This window comes from Nerophis ophidion, linkage group LG13 (genome assembly GCF_033978795.1).
Source record: "Nerophis ophidion isolate RoL-2023_Sa linkage group LG13, RoL_Noph_v1.0, whole genome shotgun sequence".
Classification (NCBI taxonomy): Eukaryota; Metazoa; Chordata; class Actinopteri; order Syngnathiformes; family Syngnathidae; genus Nerophis; species Nerophis ophidion.
The window spans coordinates 52,055,100-52,078,588 of record NC_084623.1 but is presented as its reverse complement, the minus strand read 5'-3'; the positions used below and the strand labels follow the sequence as shown (position 1 = coordinate 52,078,588).

The 23,489-nt window shown below is 39.4% G+C and overlaps 1 protein-coding gene across 1 annotated transcript in view; it reads left to right on the top strand.

Annotated features, from left to right (window-relative positions):
• ccdc92ba (coiled-coil domain containing 92Ba) overlaps nt 1-23,489 on the top strand; it is a 45,102-nt gene that overhangs the window by 8,379 nt on the left and 13,234 nt on the right. The window contains exon 3 of the mRNA XM_061919181.1: nt 11,314-11,361. Coding sequence (XP_061775165.1) covers nt 11,314-11,361 — 48 coding nt within the window. The remainder of the gene's footprint in view (nt 1-11,313; nt 11,362-23,489) is intronic.

Genomic DNA, 23,489 nt, shown 5'->3' with positions numbered 1-23,489 from the left:
AGTCTAAAACAGCACCTGTGCAAATATGAACAATTATTAAATAATTATACTTGCATATAACTTACACAGAGAAATTCTCCACGGCAGAAACATACTCGAAAGTATCCAGTAACAATCGTGTCCGCATCGTTCAACTTACTGCGTTACGAGCTTAACTAAATGAATTACTGTCACCACTAGGTGTCCCCCAACACAATAACCACTCCACTTGAACTTAAAGACAGGACTAGTCTATTCCTAACTGTTAATCATAAATCGTTTTTATTATACCTGCCATTGTTCTCTATTTGACTCATTTCACTTGATCAAACATTTTCTAACATTCCAAACAATACAAGTATGGGTCCTGATAATATCGTATTGGATCAATTTGCTCTTACTCCAGGCTTTAGAATTGGTATCGGGAGTCAAAAAGTTGTATCAGGAAAGACCCATGCGGTGGTGGTATAGCTCGGTTGGTAGAGTGGCCGTTCCAGCAACTTGAAGGTTCCAGGTTCAATTCCCGCTTCCGCCATCCTAGTCACTGCCGTTGTGCCCTTGGGCAAGACATTTTACCCACCTGCTCCCAGTGCCACCCACACTGGTTTAAATGTAACTTAGATATTGGGTTTAACTATGTAAATGGGTTTGAGTCACTACAGAAAAAGCGCTATATAAATATAATTAACTTCACAGTGGCTGTGGGAGACTCTGCGCTTAACCAAATATGGTTTATTGGACTATTTGTGCTATATATTAATGTCTTATATTCTGTTTTTATTCTCTTTTTATTTTCTCGGTTTCATTCTAGTCTCCCCCGTGCTTTTATTTTGTTGAGTAACTGTCAGCTGCCTCTTCCGCTGATACACATCCTAGTAAACAAAGACTCCTAAATGTGTTTGGATCACTTCGTGGCACGCGCACACACACACACACACACACACACACACACACACACACGGTTGCGTCTGCCCAGTATTCCCTCTTAGGGAATTAAATTCACTTGTCAATCCCAAGTTCTTTCGATGACATATATGCTGAGTAAGAAGGACCATCAAGACAGAATAGGAATATTAACAAGTTTTACTGAAGCTTCAGGAGACCAGCCCACATCAATACAGTCATGTCGTCATCTCTGGATGGTCTAACATTCAAACGGAAAGAAAGTACTTCTAGAATCAGAAAGCAGTCACCCCCCCAGACAGGAATGCCTCGCCCATCCCCAACACTGATAAGGCAAGGAAGGGGATGTATCCTCTTCACATTTCAATGTCTAAAACACTGAACAGACCTCTGTAGACAAATAGAAACTGGTACACAGAGTATAGAATGGAAACATACAAGCTGCTCAAAACATCCATCCATCCATTTTCTACCGCTTATTCCCTTTTGGGGTCGCGGGGGGCGCTGGCGCCTATCTCAGCTACAATCGGGTGGAAGGCGGGGTACACCCTGGACAAGTCGCCACCTCATCGCAGTGCTCCAAACATGACTATGCCAAAATAGTCATGTGGCAAACTGTAAAGACAAGCCTTGATGTTGAACAATATAACCTCCCGTCAGCATTCCTATATCTAAAAATAAGAGCAGTTCTTCGAGGGCACCTTGGCTGTGTAAGTCAACTGGCACCTCTCCAAGAATCCATCCCCATTTCTACACATGGTTCACCTTCTGGTTGTTCCTCCCAGACTGATGAATATAATACTCCCACACTGTGCACGTGAGACCACTGCAGTGCAACAAAGCCTGGGTGTGACACAGAGATGGTAATCCAGGGGAAAAGCCTCCACTCCTCTTTTGCAACATGTATTTCTATTTAAACTGATGAAAAATACTGCTATTTCATTCCAGGCAAAGAGCTCTTGTGAACGTATAAATGCACATCACTGTTATACTGTACATGAGGTGAGAATTGTCAAAAAAAAAGCAGTTTCTCAGGCTTTGAAGTAGGACACAGTCATTTAGAATTACAGGCTTCTAAGAGCTGCTTAAGGCCCCTTCTTAGAAACAAACACACACACACACACACACACACACTGCTGCAGAGACTATTTTCCAGCTAACAACGCAGTGTAATATGCTTCTTTAATCCACGGTAATTCTCCGAGGCACAGCAGCTTTATTCGCTGTTTTTGGTGAGCATCAGATATAATCCGGCCAAAAGTGTCCCGGATGTTCGCAGGATGAAATGTGCATAAACCGGACAGAAAAAAAAAAAAGTCTGTTACAGTCATGGTTTTCCTGTCCTGTTTAGCGTCTTAGTTTGACCTGCCAGTTTAGAATACGGACAAACGTGGGCCTTGTGTGTCTTGTCTTGGTTATTCTGTCTTGTGGTTTGCATGTTTTATTTTGAAAAGCAATTCCTCTTCCTCTTGTGTCACCAGTTTGACATCATCTCTGACCCTTGATTGTTTTCACCTGTTTCCCATTAGCCTCATGTTCCATATAAGCCCATGCCTGCCATTGTTTTGTGCCAGATTGTCTCGAGCTTTCGTGCGTGTCTAGCGTTCATGTCCATGCCTTGCCTCCCCCCACGTCTACTTCCTTGGATCCTGAATTCCGCTGTAATTTTGAGTTTAACTTTTTCTCCTCCTCAGAGCGACTTTTGTTACCTAGCTTTTGTTCTTCCGAAGTGGTAAGTTATGATTTTTTCCTAATAATATTTCCGTCCTCAATTTTTTTGTGTGATTTTTTTGTTTACCTTTTTTTGGACTAAGATAAGAGTAGATATTTTTCATAGCAATTGTTTTCTTCCTCCTGTTGGAGCGTTTTGTGTTAAACTTTCATATTAGATACGGCGCTAATTATAGTTTGTCTTTATTTTGGTATTTTCCTCCTCTTTAGGAGTGCTTTTCGGTTGTTCCCCTTTTTGGAACCTTTTTGCTGACTTTTTTGTTTCTTATCGATTTGGTATATTCTAGCTCTGGAGGTTTAAGAGTTTTCAAAATAAAAGCTTTATTAAGAATTTAATTTCTGCATCTGAGTCCATTCCTCAGTCCAAGCCTGACATTGTGGTGTAGAGATGTGACGTACGTGAACGAATCGAGTCTTTTGAACGGTTCCTTTAAAGGGGAACCACCCTTTTTTGGGACTTTTGCCTATTGTTTGTAATCATTATTTTTTTAATGCATCCCAAATAGTAAAAAATGTGATCCAAAGTCTGCTTACAATGGAGACTATGGCCCTCCATTCTGCCGACGAAGGCATTCAAACACCTCCATTAAGGTTTATCAATCAATCAGTGTTTATTTATATAGCCCTAAATCACAAGTGTCTCAAAGGGCTGCACAAGCCACAACGACATCCTGGGTTCAGAGCCCACATAAGGGCAAGGAAAAACTCACAATCCAGTCGGATGTCAATGTGAATGAGTATGACAAACAAACATAGTAGTGTGAGAGTCCAGTCCATAGTGGATCTAACATAATAGTGAGAGTCCAGTCCATAGTGGATCTAACATAATAGTGAGACTCCAGTCCACAGTGGATCTGACATAATAGTGTGAGAGTCCAGTCCATAATGGATCTGACGTAATAGTGTGAGAGTCCAGTCAATAGTGGATCCAACATAATAGTGAGAGTGCAGTCCATAGTGGATCTAACATAATAGTGTGAGAGTCCAGTCCATAGTGGACCTAGCATAATAGTGTGAGAGTCCAGTCCATAGTGGATCTGACATACTAGTGAGAGTCCAGTACATAGTGGATCTAACATAATAGTGTGAGAGTCCAGTCCATAGTGGATCTAACATAATAGTGTGAGAGTCCAGTCCATAGTGGATCTAACATAATATTGTGAGAGTCCAGTCCATAGTGGATATAACATAATAGTGAGAGTCCTGTCCACAGTGGATCTGACATAATACTGTGAGAGTCCAGTCCATAGTGGATCTAACATAATAGTGAGAGTCCAGTCCACAGTGGATCTGACATAATAGTGTGAGAGTCCAGTCCTTAGTGGATCTAACATAAAAGTGAGAGTCCAGTCCATAGTGGATCTAACATAATAGTGTGAGAGTCCAGTCCTTAGTGGATCTAACATAAAAGTGAGAGTCCAGTCCATAGTGGACCTAAGATAATAGTGTGAGAGTTCAGTCCACAGTGGATCTGACATAATAGTGAGAGTCCAGTCCATAGTGGATCTGGCATACTAGTGAGAGTCCAGTACATAGTGGATCTAACATAATAGTATGAGAGTCCAGTCCATAGTGGATCTAACATAATAGTGTGAGAGTCCAGTCCATAGTGGATCTAACATAATAGTGAGAGTCCAGTCCATAGTGGATCTAACATAATAGTATGAGAGTCCAGTCCATAGTGGATCTAACATAATAGTATGAGAGTCCAGTCCATAGTGGATTTAACATAATAGTGTGAGAGTCCAGTCCATAGTGGATCTAACATAATAGTGAGAGTCCAGTCCACAGTGGATCTGACATAATACTGTGAGAGTCCAGTCCTTGGTGGATCTAACATAAAAGTGAGAGTCCAGTCCATAGTGGACCTAAGATAATAGTGTGAGAGTTCAGTCCACAGTGGATCTGACATAATAGTGAGAGTCCAGTCCATAGTGGATCTGGCATACTAGTGAGAGTCCAGTACATAGTGGATCTAACATAATAGTATGAGAGTCCAGTCCATAGTGGATCTAACATAATAGTGTGAGAGTCCAGTCCATAGTGGATCTAACATAATAGTGTGAGAGTCCAGTCCATAGTGGATCTAACATAATAGTGAGAGTCCAGTCCATAGTGGATTTAACATAATAGTGTGAGAGTCCAGTCCATAGTGGATCTAACATAATATTGTCAGAGTCCAGTCGATAGTGGATCTGACATAATACTGTGAGAGTCCAGTTCTTAGTAGATCCAACATAATAGTGAGAGTCCAGTCCATAGTGGATCTAACATAATAACGAGAGTCCAGTCCATAGTGGATCTAACATAATATTGTCAGAGTCCAGTCCATAGTGGATCTAACATAATAGTGAGAGTCCAGTACATAGTGGATCAAACATAATAGTGAGAGTCCAGTCCATAGTGGATCTAACATAATAGTGTGAGAGTCCAGTCCATAGTGGATCTAACATAATAGTGAGAATCCAGTCCATAGTGGATCTAACATAATAGTGTGAGAGTCCAGTCCATAGTGGATCTAACATAATAGTGAGAGTCCAGTCCACAGTGGATCTGACATAATACTGTGAGAGTCCAGTCCATAGTGGATCTAACATAATAGTGGGAGTCCAGTTCATAGTGATTAGAGTTTAATAATGCAAGTGTACAGTACAGGCCAAAAGTTTAGACACACCTTCTCATTCAATGCGTTTTCTTTATTTTCATGACTATTTACATTGTAGATTGTCACTGAAGGCATCAACACTTGGAATGAACACATGTGGAATTATGTACTTAACGAAAAAGGTGAAATAACTGAAAACATGTTTTATATTATAGTTTCTTTAAAATAGCCACCGTTAGCTCTGATTACTGTTTTGCACAATCTTGGCATTCTCTCTATGAACTTCAAGAGGTAGTCAGCTGAAGGGGTTTTTACTTCACAGGTATCATAGTTTTGATGCCTTCAGTGACAATCTACAATGTTCCTTGAACTCCTCCGTCTCATATTCCTTTGAGTATAGAATGATCACTTTGTCCTGAGAGAACACAGTTTTAGGTTGAATGTGCACAATTTTATTATTATTTTAGTTGCCCAGACAGTAATGTGTCTATACAATTATGATTAGGGTATGTTGTTTCTTAATGGGGAAAGACGCTATTGTTTCTTGTTTTCATGTTAGCATTTCAAGCTACCGTGCTGGCACCAGTCAGACTGTGAGTTTATCAAAATGTATTTATCAAAAACGGTTTGGCCACTATTTTAATCAAAAACGGTAATACTAACCGTCGCAAGTTTTATTGCGGTTATTATTAATATTGTTTATTTTTACATCCTTAATTGATGGCAATTAATTCCTGGCTTATAATGGGGCAATAGGGCTTAGAGTTTGATTTAAAAATGATAATAATTCAGTTGATTTATATAGTGCTTTTAAAAGGCACTCCAAGACACCTACATGTATTTAATAAAACTTATAATAATAAAACGAGTGTATATCAACATACAACAGGCAAAATGAAAGAGAACATTGTGTTATGAGATGCTTTGTCCATTTCTAAAAGCAGTTTGGAAAATGTGGGTTTGTAATGGTCTTTTGTGAGTGGTGAGGAGGTCAGAGAGGTAGAAGGGGGGTCAGGTTGTGGTGGGCTTTATGGGTCAGGAGAAGGATTGGGAACTGGATGTGCGGCGAGATAGGTAGCCACTTAAGTTCTTGTAGGACGGGGGTGGTGTGGTAATAGCGACAGGAACGAGTGAGGAGGTTTGTAGCAGAGTTTTTATTTGAACAAAAAATCTTAGGGTACATTGAACATATGTTTATTATTGCAAGTTTGTCCTTAAAGGCCTACTGAAATGAGATTTTCTTATTTAAACGGGGATAGCAGGTCCATTCTATGTGTCATACTTGATCATTTTGCGATATTGCAACATTTTTGCTGAAAGGATTTAGTAGAGAACATCGACGATAAAGTTTGCAACTTTTGGTCGCTAATAAAAAAGCCTTGCCTTTACCGAAAGTAGCAGACTATGTGTGCGTGACATCACGGGTTGTGGAGCTCCTCACATCCTCACATTGTTAACAATCATGGCCACCAGCAGCAAGAGCGATTCGGACCGAGAAAGGGACGATTTCCCCATTAATTTGAGCGAGGATGAAAGATTCGTGGATGAGGATAGTGAGAGTGAAGGACTAGAAAGAAAAAAAAAACCAGGGCAGTGGGAGCGATTCAAATGTTATTAGACAATCCAATCAATCCAATCCACTTTATTTATATAGCACATTTAAACAACAATAACGTTTCCAAAGTGCTGCACAGCCATGTTAAAAACAATATTATGCTCCACCAATGACTGAATAAAACAAAAAATGAATACAAATAAAACCAATAAAAACAATATAAAAACAAATATGATTAAAAACTATTTTAAAGGGTAAAATCAATTAAAACAGTAAAATAAAAATAAAAGTGTATAAATTTACTAGGATAATTCTGGAAAATCCCTTATCTGCTTATTGTGTTACTAGTCTTGTAGTGAGATTATACTGTCGTACCTGAAAGTCGGAGGGGTGTGGCCACGGGTGTGGTGACCGCAAGTGTCTCTGAGGGAAGCCACGCAGCTGCCTCTTTGACAGGTGCACGAGGAAGGACGCAAGCTCCGCTCATGTCTGCGGTAAGAGCCGACTTAATACCACAATTTTGTCACCGAAACCTGCCGGTTGACATGTGGTGGGGAACCATGTTCGCTTGACCGCTCTGTTCCACAGTAAAGCTTCACCTTCGGGAATGTAAACAAGGAAACACCGGCTGTGTTTGTGTTGCAATACACCGCTTCCCACCTACATCGTTCTTCTTTGACGTCTCCATTATTAATTGAACAAATTGCAAAAGATTCCGCAACACAGATGTCCAGAATACTCTGTAATTATGCGATTAAAGCAGACTACTTATAGCTGGGATCGGGCTGGAAAAAAATGTCTGCTACAATCCGAGACGTCATCATACTGACGTTTTCAACAGGATACTTCGCGCGATATTTAAAATTGCAATTTAGTCAACTAAAAAGGCCGTATTGGCATGTGTTGCAATGTTAATATTTCATCATTGATATATAAACTATCAGACTGCGTGGTCGGTAGTAGTGGGTCTCAGTAGGCCTTTAAATGAAATAGTGAGCATACAAGACAACTTTTAGTAGTAAGTAAACAAACAAACAAAGCCTCCCAACAAGTCTGCTGATATATGCAGTAACATATTGTGTCATTTATCTACTTATTATTTTGTCAAAATTACTAAAGTCATGATCCGTGGCCAGATCATGTTTTTTTTAGTTAAGTTCTGCTAGTTTTGGACTCCCTTAGTTCCCGTTTTGTGCACTTCTGGGTTTGTTTTAGTTACCATGGGTATGAATTGTTTTCACCTGCCTCTGATTAGTGTTCGCACGTTCACCTGCTGCCGAGCACTAATCAGAGAGCTATTTATTCACCTCTCTCATTGGCTTCTTTTGTTTGTTCCACACAACAAGTTACGTTGGTTATTCCTGTGATTTTTGTTCCTGTGCTAAGCTTTGCCATAGCTGCCCATGCTATGGACCCACTTTTCTGTTTCTTCTTGTTTTTGTCTGCTTGTATCTACGGTGTATGATTTATAAAAATTAGATCATCTCCTACCTTCACGCTTTCATCCGGAGTTGTCCGTTCTGCATCTGGGAGGAACGACCCCAACGTGACACTAAGGACAAGTGGTAGAAAATGAATTATTAATCTACTTGTTCATTTACTGTTAATATCTGCTTACTTTCTCTTTTAACATGTTCTATCTACACTTCTGTTAAAATGTAATAATCACTTATTCTTCTGTTGTTTGAATGCTTTACATTAGTTTTGGATGATACCACAAATTTGGGTATCGATCCGATACCAAGTAGTTACAGCATCATACATTGGTCATATTCAAAGTCCTCATGTGTCCAGGGACATATTTCCTAAGTTTATGAACATAATATACATTTTTTTTAAACGAAAGAAGATGTTTTGATGCAAAACAAATATTGGTGTAATCATAGTGGTATCAAGTAGATACGCTGCTGTACTTGGTATAATTACAGTGGATATTAGGTGTAGATCCACCAATGTCGTTTGTTTATATCGTGAGCTACGGTGTGTAGTGTTGCTTTCTGACCCGTTCTTCCTTCGGTCAACGCCCCCAGGTTCTTTTATGACACATAAGCTGGTTTTAAATCAATCAGAGACTGAGGTTGCTCATTTTGATATTTTACAACCAAAGCGCCTTGGGAGATCAATCTAGATACAACATTTCAAAGGCACGGTTCAAATAGATCTAAACTAAAAATGGCAGTTTTTCCCTCCTTCCTCATACTCCCCCCTGCCTCGGACAGTTGAGATAACAGATTGTTATGGCTTCATTCCCACATTCCAAATTCAAGGTCTATGTAAAAGGCTCACACTTTAGCTGTTCTAAAATCTGACTAGGAAATAAAAAGACAACCAAATCCAACAGTAGTGAAGCATGTTTAGCTATTCCTCGTCTTGCAGGGATGATACTTGTAAGAAACTTACTTTATTTGTCGCCATGGAGACTAGGATTACTGATTTGGAAGTAGTTAAAACACTGCAGATGGACTTTAGCTGCCAGCTAGCTAGCCATGTCTTAAAGCACCTCTTCCTGAGGGCGTTTCAGTGTTATAACTTCACCCTTGTCGTTAGTTTTTGAGGCCAAAATGCGTCCGTTCTGCTTGGAAGTACTCCCTGATTGTGCGCTGCCGAACATGCTCGTAAACCCAGCAATGTCATGACGTGACTGGGGCTGGGGGCTGACCGGTACTTTTCAGAGGGGGTATAGTACCGAATATGATTAATTAGCATCGCGGTCCTATACTAGTACCAGTATACCGTACAACCCTAAGTTGAGGCTATATTGACGTAATATTTGTCCAAGTGGGAGAATGTACAGGGTGAAAAAGAGAGGGCCCAATACTGAACCTTGCAGTTATGAAAGGATATAAATTATGGTCTGTCAGTCAGGTATGATGTAATCCAAGAGAGTGCAGTGCATGTGACGTTGAAATAAATAAATCAAGAGATTATCAATAAGTACTAGATGGCGATATGATTCATGAAGGCAGCACGGTGGAGAGGGGTTAGTGCGTCTGTCTCACATTACGAAGGTGCTGGGTTCGAGCCTGCGCTCAGGATCTTTCTTCGTGGAGTTTGCATGTCCTCCCAGTGACTGCGTGGGTTCCCTCCGGGTACCTCGGCTTCCTCCCACCTCCCAACATGCACCTGGAAATAGGTTGATTGGCAACACTAAATTGGCCCTAGTGCAGGGGTAGGGAACCTATGGCTCTAGAGCCAGATGTGGCTCTTTTGATGCCTGCATCTGGCTCACAGATAAATCTTAGCTGACATTGCGTAACACGATAATTATGAATAATTCCGCTGGAAATCACAGTGCTAAAAATAACGTGCAAAATATAAAACATTCTCTTGCCATAGTTTTTAATCATATTTGTTTTTATATTGTTTTTATTGGTTTTATATTTATTTATTTTTTGTTTTCATTCAGTCATTGGTGGAGCATAATATATATATATATATATATATATATATATATATATACTTTTTTTATTTTTATTTTATATTGTTAATTTTTTTTTTTTTTTACAATCGTTTTTAACATGGCTGTGCAGCACTTTGGAAACGTTATTGTTGTTTAAATGTGCTATATAAATAAAGTGGATTGGATTGGATTGGATAAATCCATCCATGAACACAAATCAAACAAAACTTACTTGGCATGGCATGACGCACGAAACTATGGCAAGGCATGAAATAAGTCAGCACAGGGCAACTGACTGGCAAAGACGAGCTTAAATACTGCCTCTGATTAGTGCTCGGGAAGCAGGTGAGCGGGTATTTTGTCCACCAGAGACAGGTGGACAAAATGAGTAACCAAGGAAACCAGACAAGGGAGTGGAAAAAAAACAGGAAATTAAAGAGTCCAAAAGACAAACAGCGCATGGCCAAACAAAAACATGATCAACAGACATGACATCTTATTTATTATTGGTTAGCTTCAGAATAACAATGTTATTAAAAAGAATAAGAGACTTATTATTCTCTAAACATTTTGGTATTACTCAAAAATGCACGCATTTAGTTGTATTCAGTGTTAAAAAGTGGAGTGAATTGTGAACTATATTTATATAGCGCTTTTCTCTAGTGACTCAAAGCACTTTACATAGTGACACCCAATATCTAAGTTACATTTAAACCAGTGTGGGTGGCACTGGGAGCAGGTGGGTAAAGTGTCTTGCCCAAGGACACAACAGCGGTGACTAGGATGGCGGAAGCGGGAATTGAACCTGCAACCCTCAGGTTGCTGGCACGGCCACTCTACCAACGGAGCTATACCGCCCCAAAATATGATATGGTTCTCACGGAAATACATTTTGAAATATTTGGCTTTCATGGCTCTCTCGGCCAAAAAGGTTCCCGACCCCTGATCTAGTGTGTGAATGTTGTCCGTCTATCTGTGTTGGCCCTGCGCTGCGGTGGCGACTTGTCCAGGGTGTACACCGCCTTCCGCTCGAATGCAGCTGAGATAGGCTCCAGCGCCCCTCGCGACCCCGAAAAGGATAAGCGGATGATTCATGACTTTAACAAGTTGTGTGTTTTCCTCTTTTTGTGTTTTCTCCAGAGTTGACAAATGATCTGAAGGTGAAGCCTCAAGGAAGAAGCCAGATCGGTAAGTTCAAAAGTATTGTCTTCTTTTTTTTTTTTTGCATGCAGACCTCAGATGCATGTCATCTCCATCTTTGTTAGTCCACCCCCTTCCTCCTCCATTGCAGCATCGTCTGTCCTCCCCATCCCCCCAGGGGACATGTCCCTTTCAAGCGTCTCTATCTGATGACAAAGCATTAGACATCATTTCTATCCGCATTTCCTGCACATCTATTTTAACGGCTTCATGGAATGACTATGACTCCACACCCCCGCTGGACATCTTTTATTGCGGTGTCCACATGCCACCATGCAGAGTTGTGCACCATTTTGAAGAGGCAGCAATGTGAGCTGCATTAGTCGGCCATTAGAGTCATCTTTTTCCACCCGTGCAGGTTATGTGCCGATCCATCAAAACAATGTGCTCTCCTCATCCTCTGGCAGATCGATCCGTCCTCTTTCGTCTCTCCTTGTGGTCCCGCGGGGGAGTGTCTGTTTACAAGACCGAGAGAACGATAGCAAGATGCAAAGAAAGGGGGGAGGCACGGAGGAGAATGATGACGGGAAAAAAAAAAGGAGGCAGACAGGGTGGAGGTGATGCGAAGATCTCATTATGTCCGCATGTGAGCAGGGAGTGCTGAGAAATACTGAGACTCATATTGTCAGAGGATCTTCTTTGGAATGCAGTCTTAAGTAGGGATGTGCCGCCGATCAGCATCGGCCAATTTTCATGAAAAAGTATGTTTGCCATTGCCGATTAATGCTTTTCAATATCGATTACTCACGCAGATGTGCTCTGGCTGACTATTTTTACTTCCCCGGCTGACAAGCGGCTAGGTAGTGTTGTGCAATAACACTGATCCCCTCTCCCGATCCGATACCGAATAAAATTCAGGCTGTTATCGACAATACCGATTCGATACTTTGTGCAAATATACCTAATGTGTTTGGTAAAAATCCGCTCCCTGTATGATCAGTGCCAGAGCTTGGTCCGCATTGCCGGCAGTAAGTCCAACACATTTCCAGTGAGGGTTGGACTCCGCCAAGGCTGTCCTTTGTCACCGATTCTGTTCATAACTTTTATGGACAGAATTTCTAGGCGCAGTCAAGGCGTTGAGGGGTTCCGGTTTGGTAACCGCGGGATTAGGTCTCTGCTTTTTGCAGATGATGTGGTCCTGATGGCTTCATCTGACCGGGATCTTCAGCTCTCGCTGGATCGGTTCGCAGCCGAGTGTGAAGCGACCGGAATGAGAATCAGCACTTCCTAGTCCGAGTCCATGGTTCTCGCCCGGAAAAGGGTGGAATGCCATCTCCGGGTTGGGGAGGATACCCTGCCCCAAGTGGAGGAGTTCAAGTACCTAGGAGTCTTGTTCACAAGTGAGGGAAGAGTGGATCGTGAGATCGACAGGCGGATCGGTGCGGCGTCTTCAGTAATGCGGACGTTGTACCGATCCGTTGTGGTGAAGAAGGAGCTGAGCCGGAAGGCAAAGCTCTCAATTTACCGGTCGATCTACATTCCCATCCTCACCTATGGTCATGAGCTTTGGGTCATGACCGAAAGGACAAGATCACGGGTACAAGCGGCCGAAATGAGTTTCCTCCGCCGTGTGGCGGGGCTCTCCCTTAGAGATAGGGTGAGAAGCTCTGCCATCCGGGGGGAACTCAAAGTAAAGCCGCTGCTCCTTCACATCGAGAGGAGCCAGATGAGGTGGTTCGGGCATCTGGTCAGGATGCCACCCGAACGCCTCCCTAGGGAGGTGTTTAGGGCACGTTCAACCGGTAGGAGGCCACGGGGAAGACCCAGGACACGTTGGGAAGACTATGTCTCCCGGCTGGCCTGGGAACGCCTCGGGATCCCCCGGGAAGAGCTAGACGAAGTGGCTGGGGAGAGGGAAGTCTGGGTTTCCCTGCTTAGGCTGTTGCCCCCGCGACCCGACCTCGGATAAGCGGAAGATGATGGATGGATGGATGGATGCTCTGGGAGAATCATTGTCAAAGAATTCAAAATCACAGGACGAAACAAATGATGGCGTTATTTTGTTATCTTTTTGTATTGCACCATAACCCCCCCCCCCTCCCAAGAATGTTAAATATAAACATGAAAATGTGTAAATGAACATTTTTACTTTTATTGAAGACGTGTTGGCAAAGACGGCGATAAGCAAAGAGGGCAAAATGGGCCACACGAAGGCCACATTTCTACTTTGCTACATGTTCTTTCTTGAATTCAATAGTCTTTCTCACCTTTTTTTAATCCAAGTGCTGCCACTCGCAACTTTCTTTGGCCCCATGCTAGTACATTTCCATTTCAAAACAAGCGTAGAGATTGGGTCACCCTTTCCACGTGTAAGATTATATGTGTGAGGCCTTGACAAACAAGTTTGCTTTCCTACAATGTTCAGCTGTACTATACCAACAGTTTGGCTAATACTTTATTCGAAAGTTGAATCTTAAAAAGGTGGGATATATGAAAATCAAGTAAAAACTCTAGTAGTATTTATACTGCCTTTAAAAAAAACAGTTGGAAACACACATAGTAGTTGTCAAAAGAAAACAATGGAGGTCAGTTTGTGTCTTTAATTACTAAGCTTTTTTCACACGGATTTTATGTATAGACCCACTCGACGTCTATTGCATCCGGTCTCCTCTAGAGGAGGGGCGCTCACCCACATCTGCAGTCCTCTCCAAGGTTTTTCATAGTCATTCAAATTGACATCCCACTGGGTTGTGAGTTTTTCCTTGCCCTTATGTGGGCTCTGAACCAAGGATATCGTTGTGGCTTGTGCAGCCCTTTGAGACACTTGTGTTTTAGGGCTATATAAATAAACATTGATTGATTGATTGGTTGTTTGATGTAACTGAATTTAGATTTATTTTTTTACAATAAATGTATTAGTAGGTTTGTTTAATTTATTTTCCTTTAATTTTTCAGGGGTTGGTCTTGAGTTCTGAAGCAATGAATATTTTGATATATATATTTTTTTTACACCGAATTTTAAAACATTAACACTTTTTAATCTAATGGTATTGTCAGAATTATGTCTTTAAAATAGTTTTTAAAATTCTGTGTATGAAAATTCTGTGCAGAAGTATTTGTTGCCTCAAAACTCATTACAAAAAGTTAATGACATAGTGCACTTGTCAGCATGATTTGATGTAAACAATTTCAGTCCACAAAATTCAAACGCTGAAAAATTCAGCTATATAAAATGATTGACAAAAAAAAAAGCTTTTGTAATAAAGACACAAATTAACCTACACTGGAAAAAACATACACATAAACTTGGATGTTCTTTAGAGTAGTCTGTGCACAGCTTGTTTATCAGTAAAGATTTCATATCTTTTGACAGTAACACACAGATATTATTGTAATCTGATTGGTGTAGTCGTAGTAAAACATTGACTTCTCCTGACGAGCAATAGCTAACGTGACCCCTCTTCCATTTCTGAGGTCAGAGGTCACCTACGTTGTTCAATGAGGTTAAGAACAAAGCTTTCCACTTGCACACTAAACACTAATAACTAGATGAAGCAATTCCTGAAGGAATTGCGTGTGAATGCTCCAATGCTGAAGTTCAACTCCAAAATGACTAATTGTTGAAGTGGACCACAAAATTTCTGAACAGGGAGAATATTTTGAAATTGGAACGGTTTGAATTGGATAAAAAATCTGGGAGTTGAGGAACTTTGAAAAATGCCCCAGTGTTTTCAATGGGAATTTCGGGAAGAACGGACATTTCTTTTAAAATGCTAAATATTTAAAATGTTGGGAACGGTTGGTGTTGGAATTTTTCAAATTGGTCGAAAATTGTTGAAGTAGGAATACTTAATTGATAAACAGTATTACAGAATTTCTGGAATTTTGGGAAAACCGGGAAATTTTTCCAGTTCAAAAAACAACTTTGTGTTGTGTCATGATTAAGAGAAATGTTTTGACGGTGGAAGGGTTGAAAAATGTGGAAGAAGTCGGCAGAAAAAAGGGTGAAAAAGAGGTTTGAACAAATGGGAATTCTGTGATTTCCTGGATTTTTTTTTAAACATGGAAAAATGATAGTTTGGATGTCCAAGATGTGTTGAAGGTGGAATGGTTTGAATCGGTTGAAAATGTGGAAATGGTGGAATTTTAAAAACTGGCCAATTCATTATAAATGGGAAAAATGTACCGGAAATCTGGGAATTTTTTGAATTTTTCAAAGCAAAGCCCGCAATTCCCGAATCGGCTGAACTATTTGAAGTTGGAACAGTTTGAATCGGATAAAAAATGTGGGAGTTGTGGAACTTTGAAAAATGGCAAAGTCTTTTAAATGGGACTTTAATGGAAAATAGGGAATTTCGGGAAGAACTGTAATTTTTTTGAAAATGCTAAATAATTTGAATGTTGTGAATGGTTGGTGTTGGAATTTTTTAAATTGGTCGAGGAATGTTTGAAGTAGTAACATTTTTATTGAGAAATAGTATTACGGAATTTATGGAATTTTGGGAAAACCGGGAAATTTTTCCAGTTCAAAAAACAACCTTGTTTTTTTTCCTGATTAAGAAAAATGTTTTGACAGTAGAACGATTGAAGGGGGTTGAAAAATGTGGAAGGGGGAGTCGGCAGAAAAAAGGGTTTGAACAAATGGGAATTCTGCGAATTCCTGGAATTTTTTTGAACATGGAAAAATAGTTTGAATGTCCAGGATGAGTGGAATGTGTTGAAGGTGGAATGGTTTGAATCGGTTGAAAATGTGGAAATGGTGGAAGTTAAAAAAATGGCCAATTCATTATAAATAGGAAAAATGTCCTGGGAAATCTGGGAATTTTTGGAATTTGTCGAGGGAAAGCCCGCGATTCCCGAATAGGCTGAACTGTTTGAAGTTGGAACGGTTTGAATCGGATAAAAAATGTGGGAGTTGTGGAACTTTGAAAAATGGCACAGTCTTTTCAATGGGAATTTAATGTAAAATAGGGAATTTTGGGAAGAACTGTAATTTTTTGGAAAATTATAAATAATTTGAATGTTGTGAATGGTTGGTGTTGGAATTTTTCAAATTGGTCGAGGAATGTTTGAAGTAGTAACATTTTTAATTGATAAATAGTATTACGGAAATTATGGAATTTTGGGAAAACCGGGAAATTTTTCCAGTTCAAAAAACAACCTTGGTTTTTTTCCTGATTAAGAGAAATGTTTTGACCGTGGAATGGTTGAAGTGGGTTGAAAATGTTTGAAGTAGTAACATTTTTAATTAAGAAATTGTGTTACGGAATTTTGGGAAAACTGTGGAATTTTTCCAGTTAAAAAAAACAACTTGTTTTTTGTCCTGATTAAGAGAAATGTTTTGACCATGGAACGGTTGAAGTGGGTTGAAAAATGTGGAAGGAGTAGTCTGCAGGAAAATGGTTTTGAACAAATGGGTATTCCTGGAATTTTTTTGAACATGGATAAATGATAGTTTGAATGTCCAGGATGAGTGGAATGTGTTGAAGGTGGAATGGTTTGAATCGGTTGAAAAGGTGGAAATGGTGTAAGTTTGAAAAGTGGGCAATTCATTATAAATGGGAAAAAAGTCCCGGAAATCTGGGAATTTTGGGAATTTGTCAGGGGTAAGTCCGCAATTCCCGAATAGGCTGAACTGTTTGAAGTTGGAACGGTTTGAATCGGATAAAAAATGTGGGAGTTGTGGAACTTTGAAAAATGGCCCAGTCTTTTCAATGGGAATTTAAGGGAAAATAGGGAATTTCAGGAAGAACTGTAATTTTTTTGAAAATGCTAAATAATTTGAATGTTGTGAATGGTTGGTGTTGGAAATTTTCAAATTGGTCGAGAAATGTTAGAAGTAGTAAAATTCTTAATTGAGAAATAGTATTACTGAATTTATAAAATTTTGGGAAAACCGGGACATTTTTCCAGTTAAACAAAAAACACTTGTTTTTTTCCTGATTAAGAAAAATGTTTTGACAGTAGAACGGTTGAAGGGGGTTGAAAAATGTGGAAGGGGGAGTCGGCGGAAAAAAGGGTTTGAACAAATGGGAATTCTGTGAATTCCTGGAATTTTTTTGAACATGGAAAAATGATAGTTTGAATGTCCAGGATGAGTGGAATGTAGTGAAGGTGGAATGGTTTGAATCGGTTGAAAATGTGGAAATGGTGAAAGTTCGAAAAGTGGGCAATTCATTATAAATGGGAAAAATGTACCGGAAATCTGGGATTTTTTTGAATTTTTCAAGGGAAAGCCCAGAATTCCCGAATAGGCTGAACTGTTTGAAGTTGGAACGGTTTGAATCGGATAAAAAATGTGGGAGTTGTGGAACTTTGAAAAATGGCCCAGTCTTTTCAATGGGAATTTAATGGAAAATAGGGAATTTTGGGAAGAACTGTAATTTTTTGGGAAAATGCTAAATCATTTGAATGTTGTGAATGGTTGGTGTTAGAATTTTTCAAATTGGTCGAGGAATGTTTGAAGTAGTAACATTTTTAATTGATAAATAGCATTACGGAATTTATGGAATTTTGGGAAAACCGGGAAATTTTTCCAGTTCAAAAAACAACCTTGTTTTTTTTCCTGATTAAGAGAAAAGTTTTTACCGTGGAACAGTTGAAGTGGGTTGAAAATGTGGAAGGAGTAGTCTGCAGGAAAATGGTTTTGAACAAATGGGTATTCCTGGAATTTTTTTGAACACTGAAAAATGATAGTTTGAATGTCCAGGACGAGTGGAATGTGTTGAAGGTGGAATAGTTTGAATCGGTTGAAAAGGTGGAAATGGTGGAAGTTTGAAAAGTGGGCAATTTATTATAAATGGGAAAAAAGTCCCGGAAATCTGGGAATTTTTGGAATTTGTCAGGGGAAAGCCCGCAATTCCCGAATAGGCTGAACTGTTTGAAGTTGGAACGGTTTGAATCGGATAAAAAATGTGGGAGTTGTGGAACTTTGAGAAAATGGCACAGTCTTTTCAATGGGAATTTAATGGAAAATAGGGAATTTTGGGAAGAACTGTAATTTTTTTGAAAATGCTAAATAATTTGAATGTTGTGAATGGTTGGTGTTAGAATTTTTCAAATTGGTCGAGGAATGTTTGAAGTAGTAACACTTTTAATTGAGAAATAGTATTACGGAATTTATGAAATTTTGGGAAAACCGGGAAATTTTTCCAATTCAAAAAACAACCTTGTTTTTTTTCCTGATTAAGAGAAATGTTTTGACCATGGAACGGTTGAAGTGGGTTGAAAAATGTGGAAGGAGTAGTCTGCAGGAAAATGGTTTTGAACAAATGGGTATTCCTGGAATTTTTTTGAACACTGATAAATGATAGTTTGAATGTCCAGGATGAGTGGAATGTGTTGAATGTGGAATGGTTTGAATCGGTTGAAAAGGTGGAAATGGTGTAAGTTTGAAAAGTGGGCAATTCATTATAAATGGGAAAAAAGTCCCGGAAATCTGGGAATTTTTGGAATTTGTCAGGGGAAAGCCCGCAATTCCCGAATAGGCTGAACTGTTTGAAGTTGGAACGGTTTGAATCGGATAAAAAATGTGGGAGTTGTGGAACTTTGAGAAAATGGCACAGTCTTTTCAATGGGACTTTAAGGGAAAATAGGGAATTTCGGGAAGAACTGTAATTTTTTTGAAAATGCTAAATAATTTGAATGTTGTGAATGGTTGGTGTTGGAATTTTTCAAATTGGTCGAGGAATGTTTGAAGTAGTAACATTTTTAATTGAGAAATTGTATTACGGAATTTATGGAATTTTGGGAAAACCGGGAAATTTTTCCAGTTCAAAAAACAACCTTGTTTTTTTTCCTGATTTAGAAAAATGTTTTGACAGTAGAACGGTTGAAGGGGGTTGAAAAATGTGGAAGGGGGAGTCGGCAGAAAAGAGGGTTTGAACAAATGGGAATTCTGCGAATTCCTGGAATTTTTTTGAAAATGGAAAAATAGTTTGAATGTCCAGGATGAGTGGAATGTGTTGAAGGTGGAATGGTTTGAATCGGTTGAAAATGTGGAAATGGTGGAATTTTAAAAAATGGCCAATTCATTTTAAATGGGAAAAATGTCCTGGGAAATCTGGGAATTTTTGGAATTTGTCGAGGGAAAGCCCGCGATTCCCGAATAGGCTGAACTGTTTGAAGTTGGAACGGTTTGAATCGGATAAAAAATGTGGGGGTTGTGGAACTTTGAGAAAATGGCACAGTCTTTTCAATGGGAATTTAATGGAAAATAGGGAATTTTGGGAAGAACTGTAATTTTTTGGGAAAATGCTAAATAATTTGAATGTTGTGAATGGTTGGTGTTAGAATTTTTCAAATTGGTCGAGAAATGTTTGAAGTAGTAACATTTTTAATTAAGAAATAGTATCACATAATTTTGGGAAAACCGGGAAATTTTTCCAGTTAAAAAAAAACAACTTGTTTTTTGTCCTGATTAAGAGAAATGTTTTGACGGTGGAACGGTTGAAGTGGGTTGAAAAATGTGGAAGGAGTAGTCTGCAGGAAAATGGTTTTGAACAAATGGGTATTCCTGGAATTTTTTGGAACACGGAAAAATGATAGTTTGAATGTCCAGGACGAGTGGGATGTGTTGAAGGTGGAATAGTTTGAATCGGTTGAAAATGTGGAAATGGTGGAAGTTTGAAAAGTGGGCAATTCATTATAAATGGGAAAAAAGTCCCGGAAATCTGGGAATTTTGGGAATTTGTCAGGGGAAAGCCCGCTATTCCCGAATAGGCTGAACTGTTTGAAGTTGGAACGGTTTGAATCGGATAAAAAATGTGGGAGTTGTGGAACTTTGAGAAAATGGCACAGTCTTTTCAATGGGACTTTAAGGGAAAATAGGGAATTTCGGGAAGAACTATAATTTTTTTGAAAATGCTAAATAATTTGAATGTTGTGAATGGTTGGTGTTGGAATTTTTCAAATTGGTCGAGGAATGTTTGAAGTAGTAACATTTTTAATTGATAGATAGTATTACGGAATTTATGAAATTTTGGAAAAACCGGGAAATTTTTCCAGTTCAAAAAAACACTTTGTTTTTTTTTCCTGATTAAGAGAAATGTTTTGACAGTAGAACGGTTGAAGGGGGTTGAAAAATGTGGAAGGGGGAGTTGGCAGAAAAAAGGGTTTGAACAAATGGGAATTCTGTGAATTCCTGGAATTTTTTTGAACATGGAAAAATGAGAGTTTGAATGTCCAGGATGAGTGGAATGTAGTGAAGGTGGAATGGTTTGAATCGGTTGAAAATGTGGAAATGGTGGAAGTTTGAAAAGTGGGCAATTCATTATAAATGGGAAAAAAGTCCCGGAAATCTGGGAATTTTTGGAATTTGTCAGGGGAAAGCCCGCAATTCCCGAATAGGCTGACCTGTTTGAAGTTGGAACGGTTTTAATCGGATAAAAAATGTGGGAGTTGTGGAACTTTGAAAAATGGCCCAGTCTTTTCAATGGGACTTTAATGGAAAATAGGGAATTTTGGGAAGAACTGTAATTTTTTGGAAAATGCTAAATAATTTGAATGTTGTGAATGGTTGGTGTTGGAATTTTTTCAAATTGGTCGAGGAATGTTTGAAGTAGTAACACTTTTAATTGAATGTATGGAATTTTGGGAAAAGCGGGAAATCTTTCTAGTTCAAAAACAACCTTTTTTTTGTCCCCTTTAGAGAAATGTTTGACGGTGGAAGGGTTGAAGTGGGTTGAAAAATGTGGAAGGAGTATTCTGCAGAAAAAAGGATGGAAAAAGGGTTTAATAAAATGGGAATCCCTGGAATTCTTTTTAACAAATTATAGTTTGAATGTCCAGGATGAGTGGAGTGGTTTGAATCGGTTGAAAATGTGGAAATGGTGGAATTTTAAAAACTGGCCAATTTATTATAAATGGGAAAAATGTACCGGAAATCTGGGAATTTTTGGAATTTTTCAAGGCAAGGCCCGCAATTCCCGAATAGGCTGAACTGTTTGAAGTTGGAACAGTTTGAATTGGATAAAAAATGTGGGAGTTGTGGAACTTTGAGAAAATGGCACAGTCTTTTCAATGGGACTTTAAGGGAAACGGGAAGAACTGTAATTTTTTTGAAAATGCTAAATAATTTGAATGTTGTGGATGGTTGGTGTTGGAATTTTTCAAATTGGTCGAGAAATGTTAGAAGTAGTACAATTTTAAATTGAGAAATAGTATTACGGAATTTATAGAATTTTGGGAAAACCGGGACATTTTTCCAGTTCAAAAAACCGCCTTGTTTTTTTTCCTGATTAAGAGAAATGTTTTGACAGTAGAACGGTTGAAGGGGGTTGAAAAATGTGAAAGGGGGAGTCGGCAGAAAAATGGGTTTGAACAAATGGGTATTCCTGGAATTTTTTCGAACATGGAAAAATGATAGTTTGAATGTCCATGATGGGTGGAATGTGTTGAAGGTGGAATCGGTTGAAAATGTGGAAATGGTGTAAGTTTGAAAAGTGGGCAATTCATTATAAATGGGAAAAATGTCCCGGAAATCTGGGAATTTTTGGAATTTGTCATGGGAAAGCCCGCAATTCCTGAATAGGCTGAACTGTTTGAAGTTTGAATCGGATGAAAAATGATGAAGAAGTAGAAGAAGAAATAGATGAATTTTGGCGTAGAAAACCATATGTGTGACTGCTTTGGTGCCTTCACACAATTAAATCCAAGATCCCTTTTAAGAAAGTAGCAAACCTCTCCCTACCTTTTGGGATTTTCCTCCTGCAGCAAATGTGACATATTTTGGGCTTAGAGGCCTCCAAGGATGTAATCTCTTCCTTTGGCCAGCTTGTCATCCCCCAGGCTGCGACTGTGTTCTTCACGTGCACTGACCTCCTTATCCTCCTCCTCCTCTCTGGGGACTTTGACTGCAGTGGAAAAACAGACAGAAGATTCTGTTAGCTTTGAATTCATGTTGAAAAGGATGCACTCTTATGTCTCGGGACGATACGGAGCAGAAAAGACCGGAGGCTGGATCACATTTAACCAAGTGGATTCCATCCAGAACAGATTCTGAGTTGGAACAATGGCTTATTTTTAGCCGTTGGCGTATACATTAAATAGTGCGGGTGTATAGAATACAAATACTCTACTGTATACATAACATGCATACACCTGCCTAACATTTTGCCTTTTAAAATAGGGGTGTCCCGATACAACTTCTGATACCGTATTGAGCCCATACGATATCAGCAGGGATCGTACATACTTTTATTTTGTAGTGTGAGATGTTAGCAATGGACTGATCAAGTGAAATGAGTCAAACCAAGAACAATAAAAAACACTAATCTATTTATCATCAATTGTCTGGAATGGACTTATGCTGGCTTTAAGTTAATATACCCTATTTTTTTAGTGACACCCAGTTGCCACAATAATTCATTAAATGAATCTAAAGACGCTGTATGTTGAATGCCGCGGACACGTTTGTTACTGGACACTTTTTAATACCCTTTTACCTAATTGGAGACTTTGCATGTGTAAGTAATACACAACTATTATTATTTGATACTTGTTTATGATGCCAAGTGTGCATTAGACTGCAATGTTAAGTCTAGCATGTGTGCTATTGTGTGCTTAGCTGCGGTGTAGCTGCTATGTCCCAGTAGCCTATAGCATACCATGTGTACCTTTTTTGTAAATGGCTTGACAAAAATAGAAGACATTTTTAATGATAACGGGCTGTCCAGCTTTGCAAAGGTTGACACAGTGCAGGACTGCTTGTGTCCGCCATTTTACACGCAGGCCAATGTAATCTTTGGTCCAGATCAAGGGTAGGGAACTTAAGGCTCTAGAACCAGATGTGGCTCTTTTGATGACTGCATCTGGCTCTCTGATAAATCTGAGCTGACATTGCTTAACAGGATTAGCAATGAATAATTCCGCCAGTAATCGGTGTTAAAAATAACGTTTAACATATAAAACATTCTTATGCATTTTAATCCATCCATCCGTTTTTCAACCGCACCTGTTCAATATAAGTCACATCAATGGTAAGAAGTCCATCCATTTATTCTCTACCGCATGTCCCTTTTGGGGTCGCGGGGGTTGCTGGAGCCTATCTCAAATGCATTTGGGCAGAAGGCGGGGTACACCCTGGACAAGTCGCCACCTCATCGCAGGGCCAACACAGATAGACAGACGACATTCACACTCACATTCACACATCCATTCATTTTCTACCGCTTATT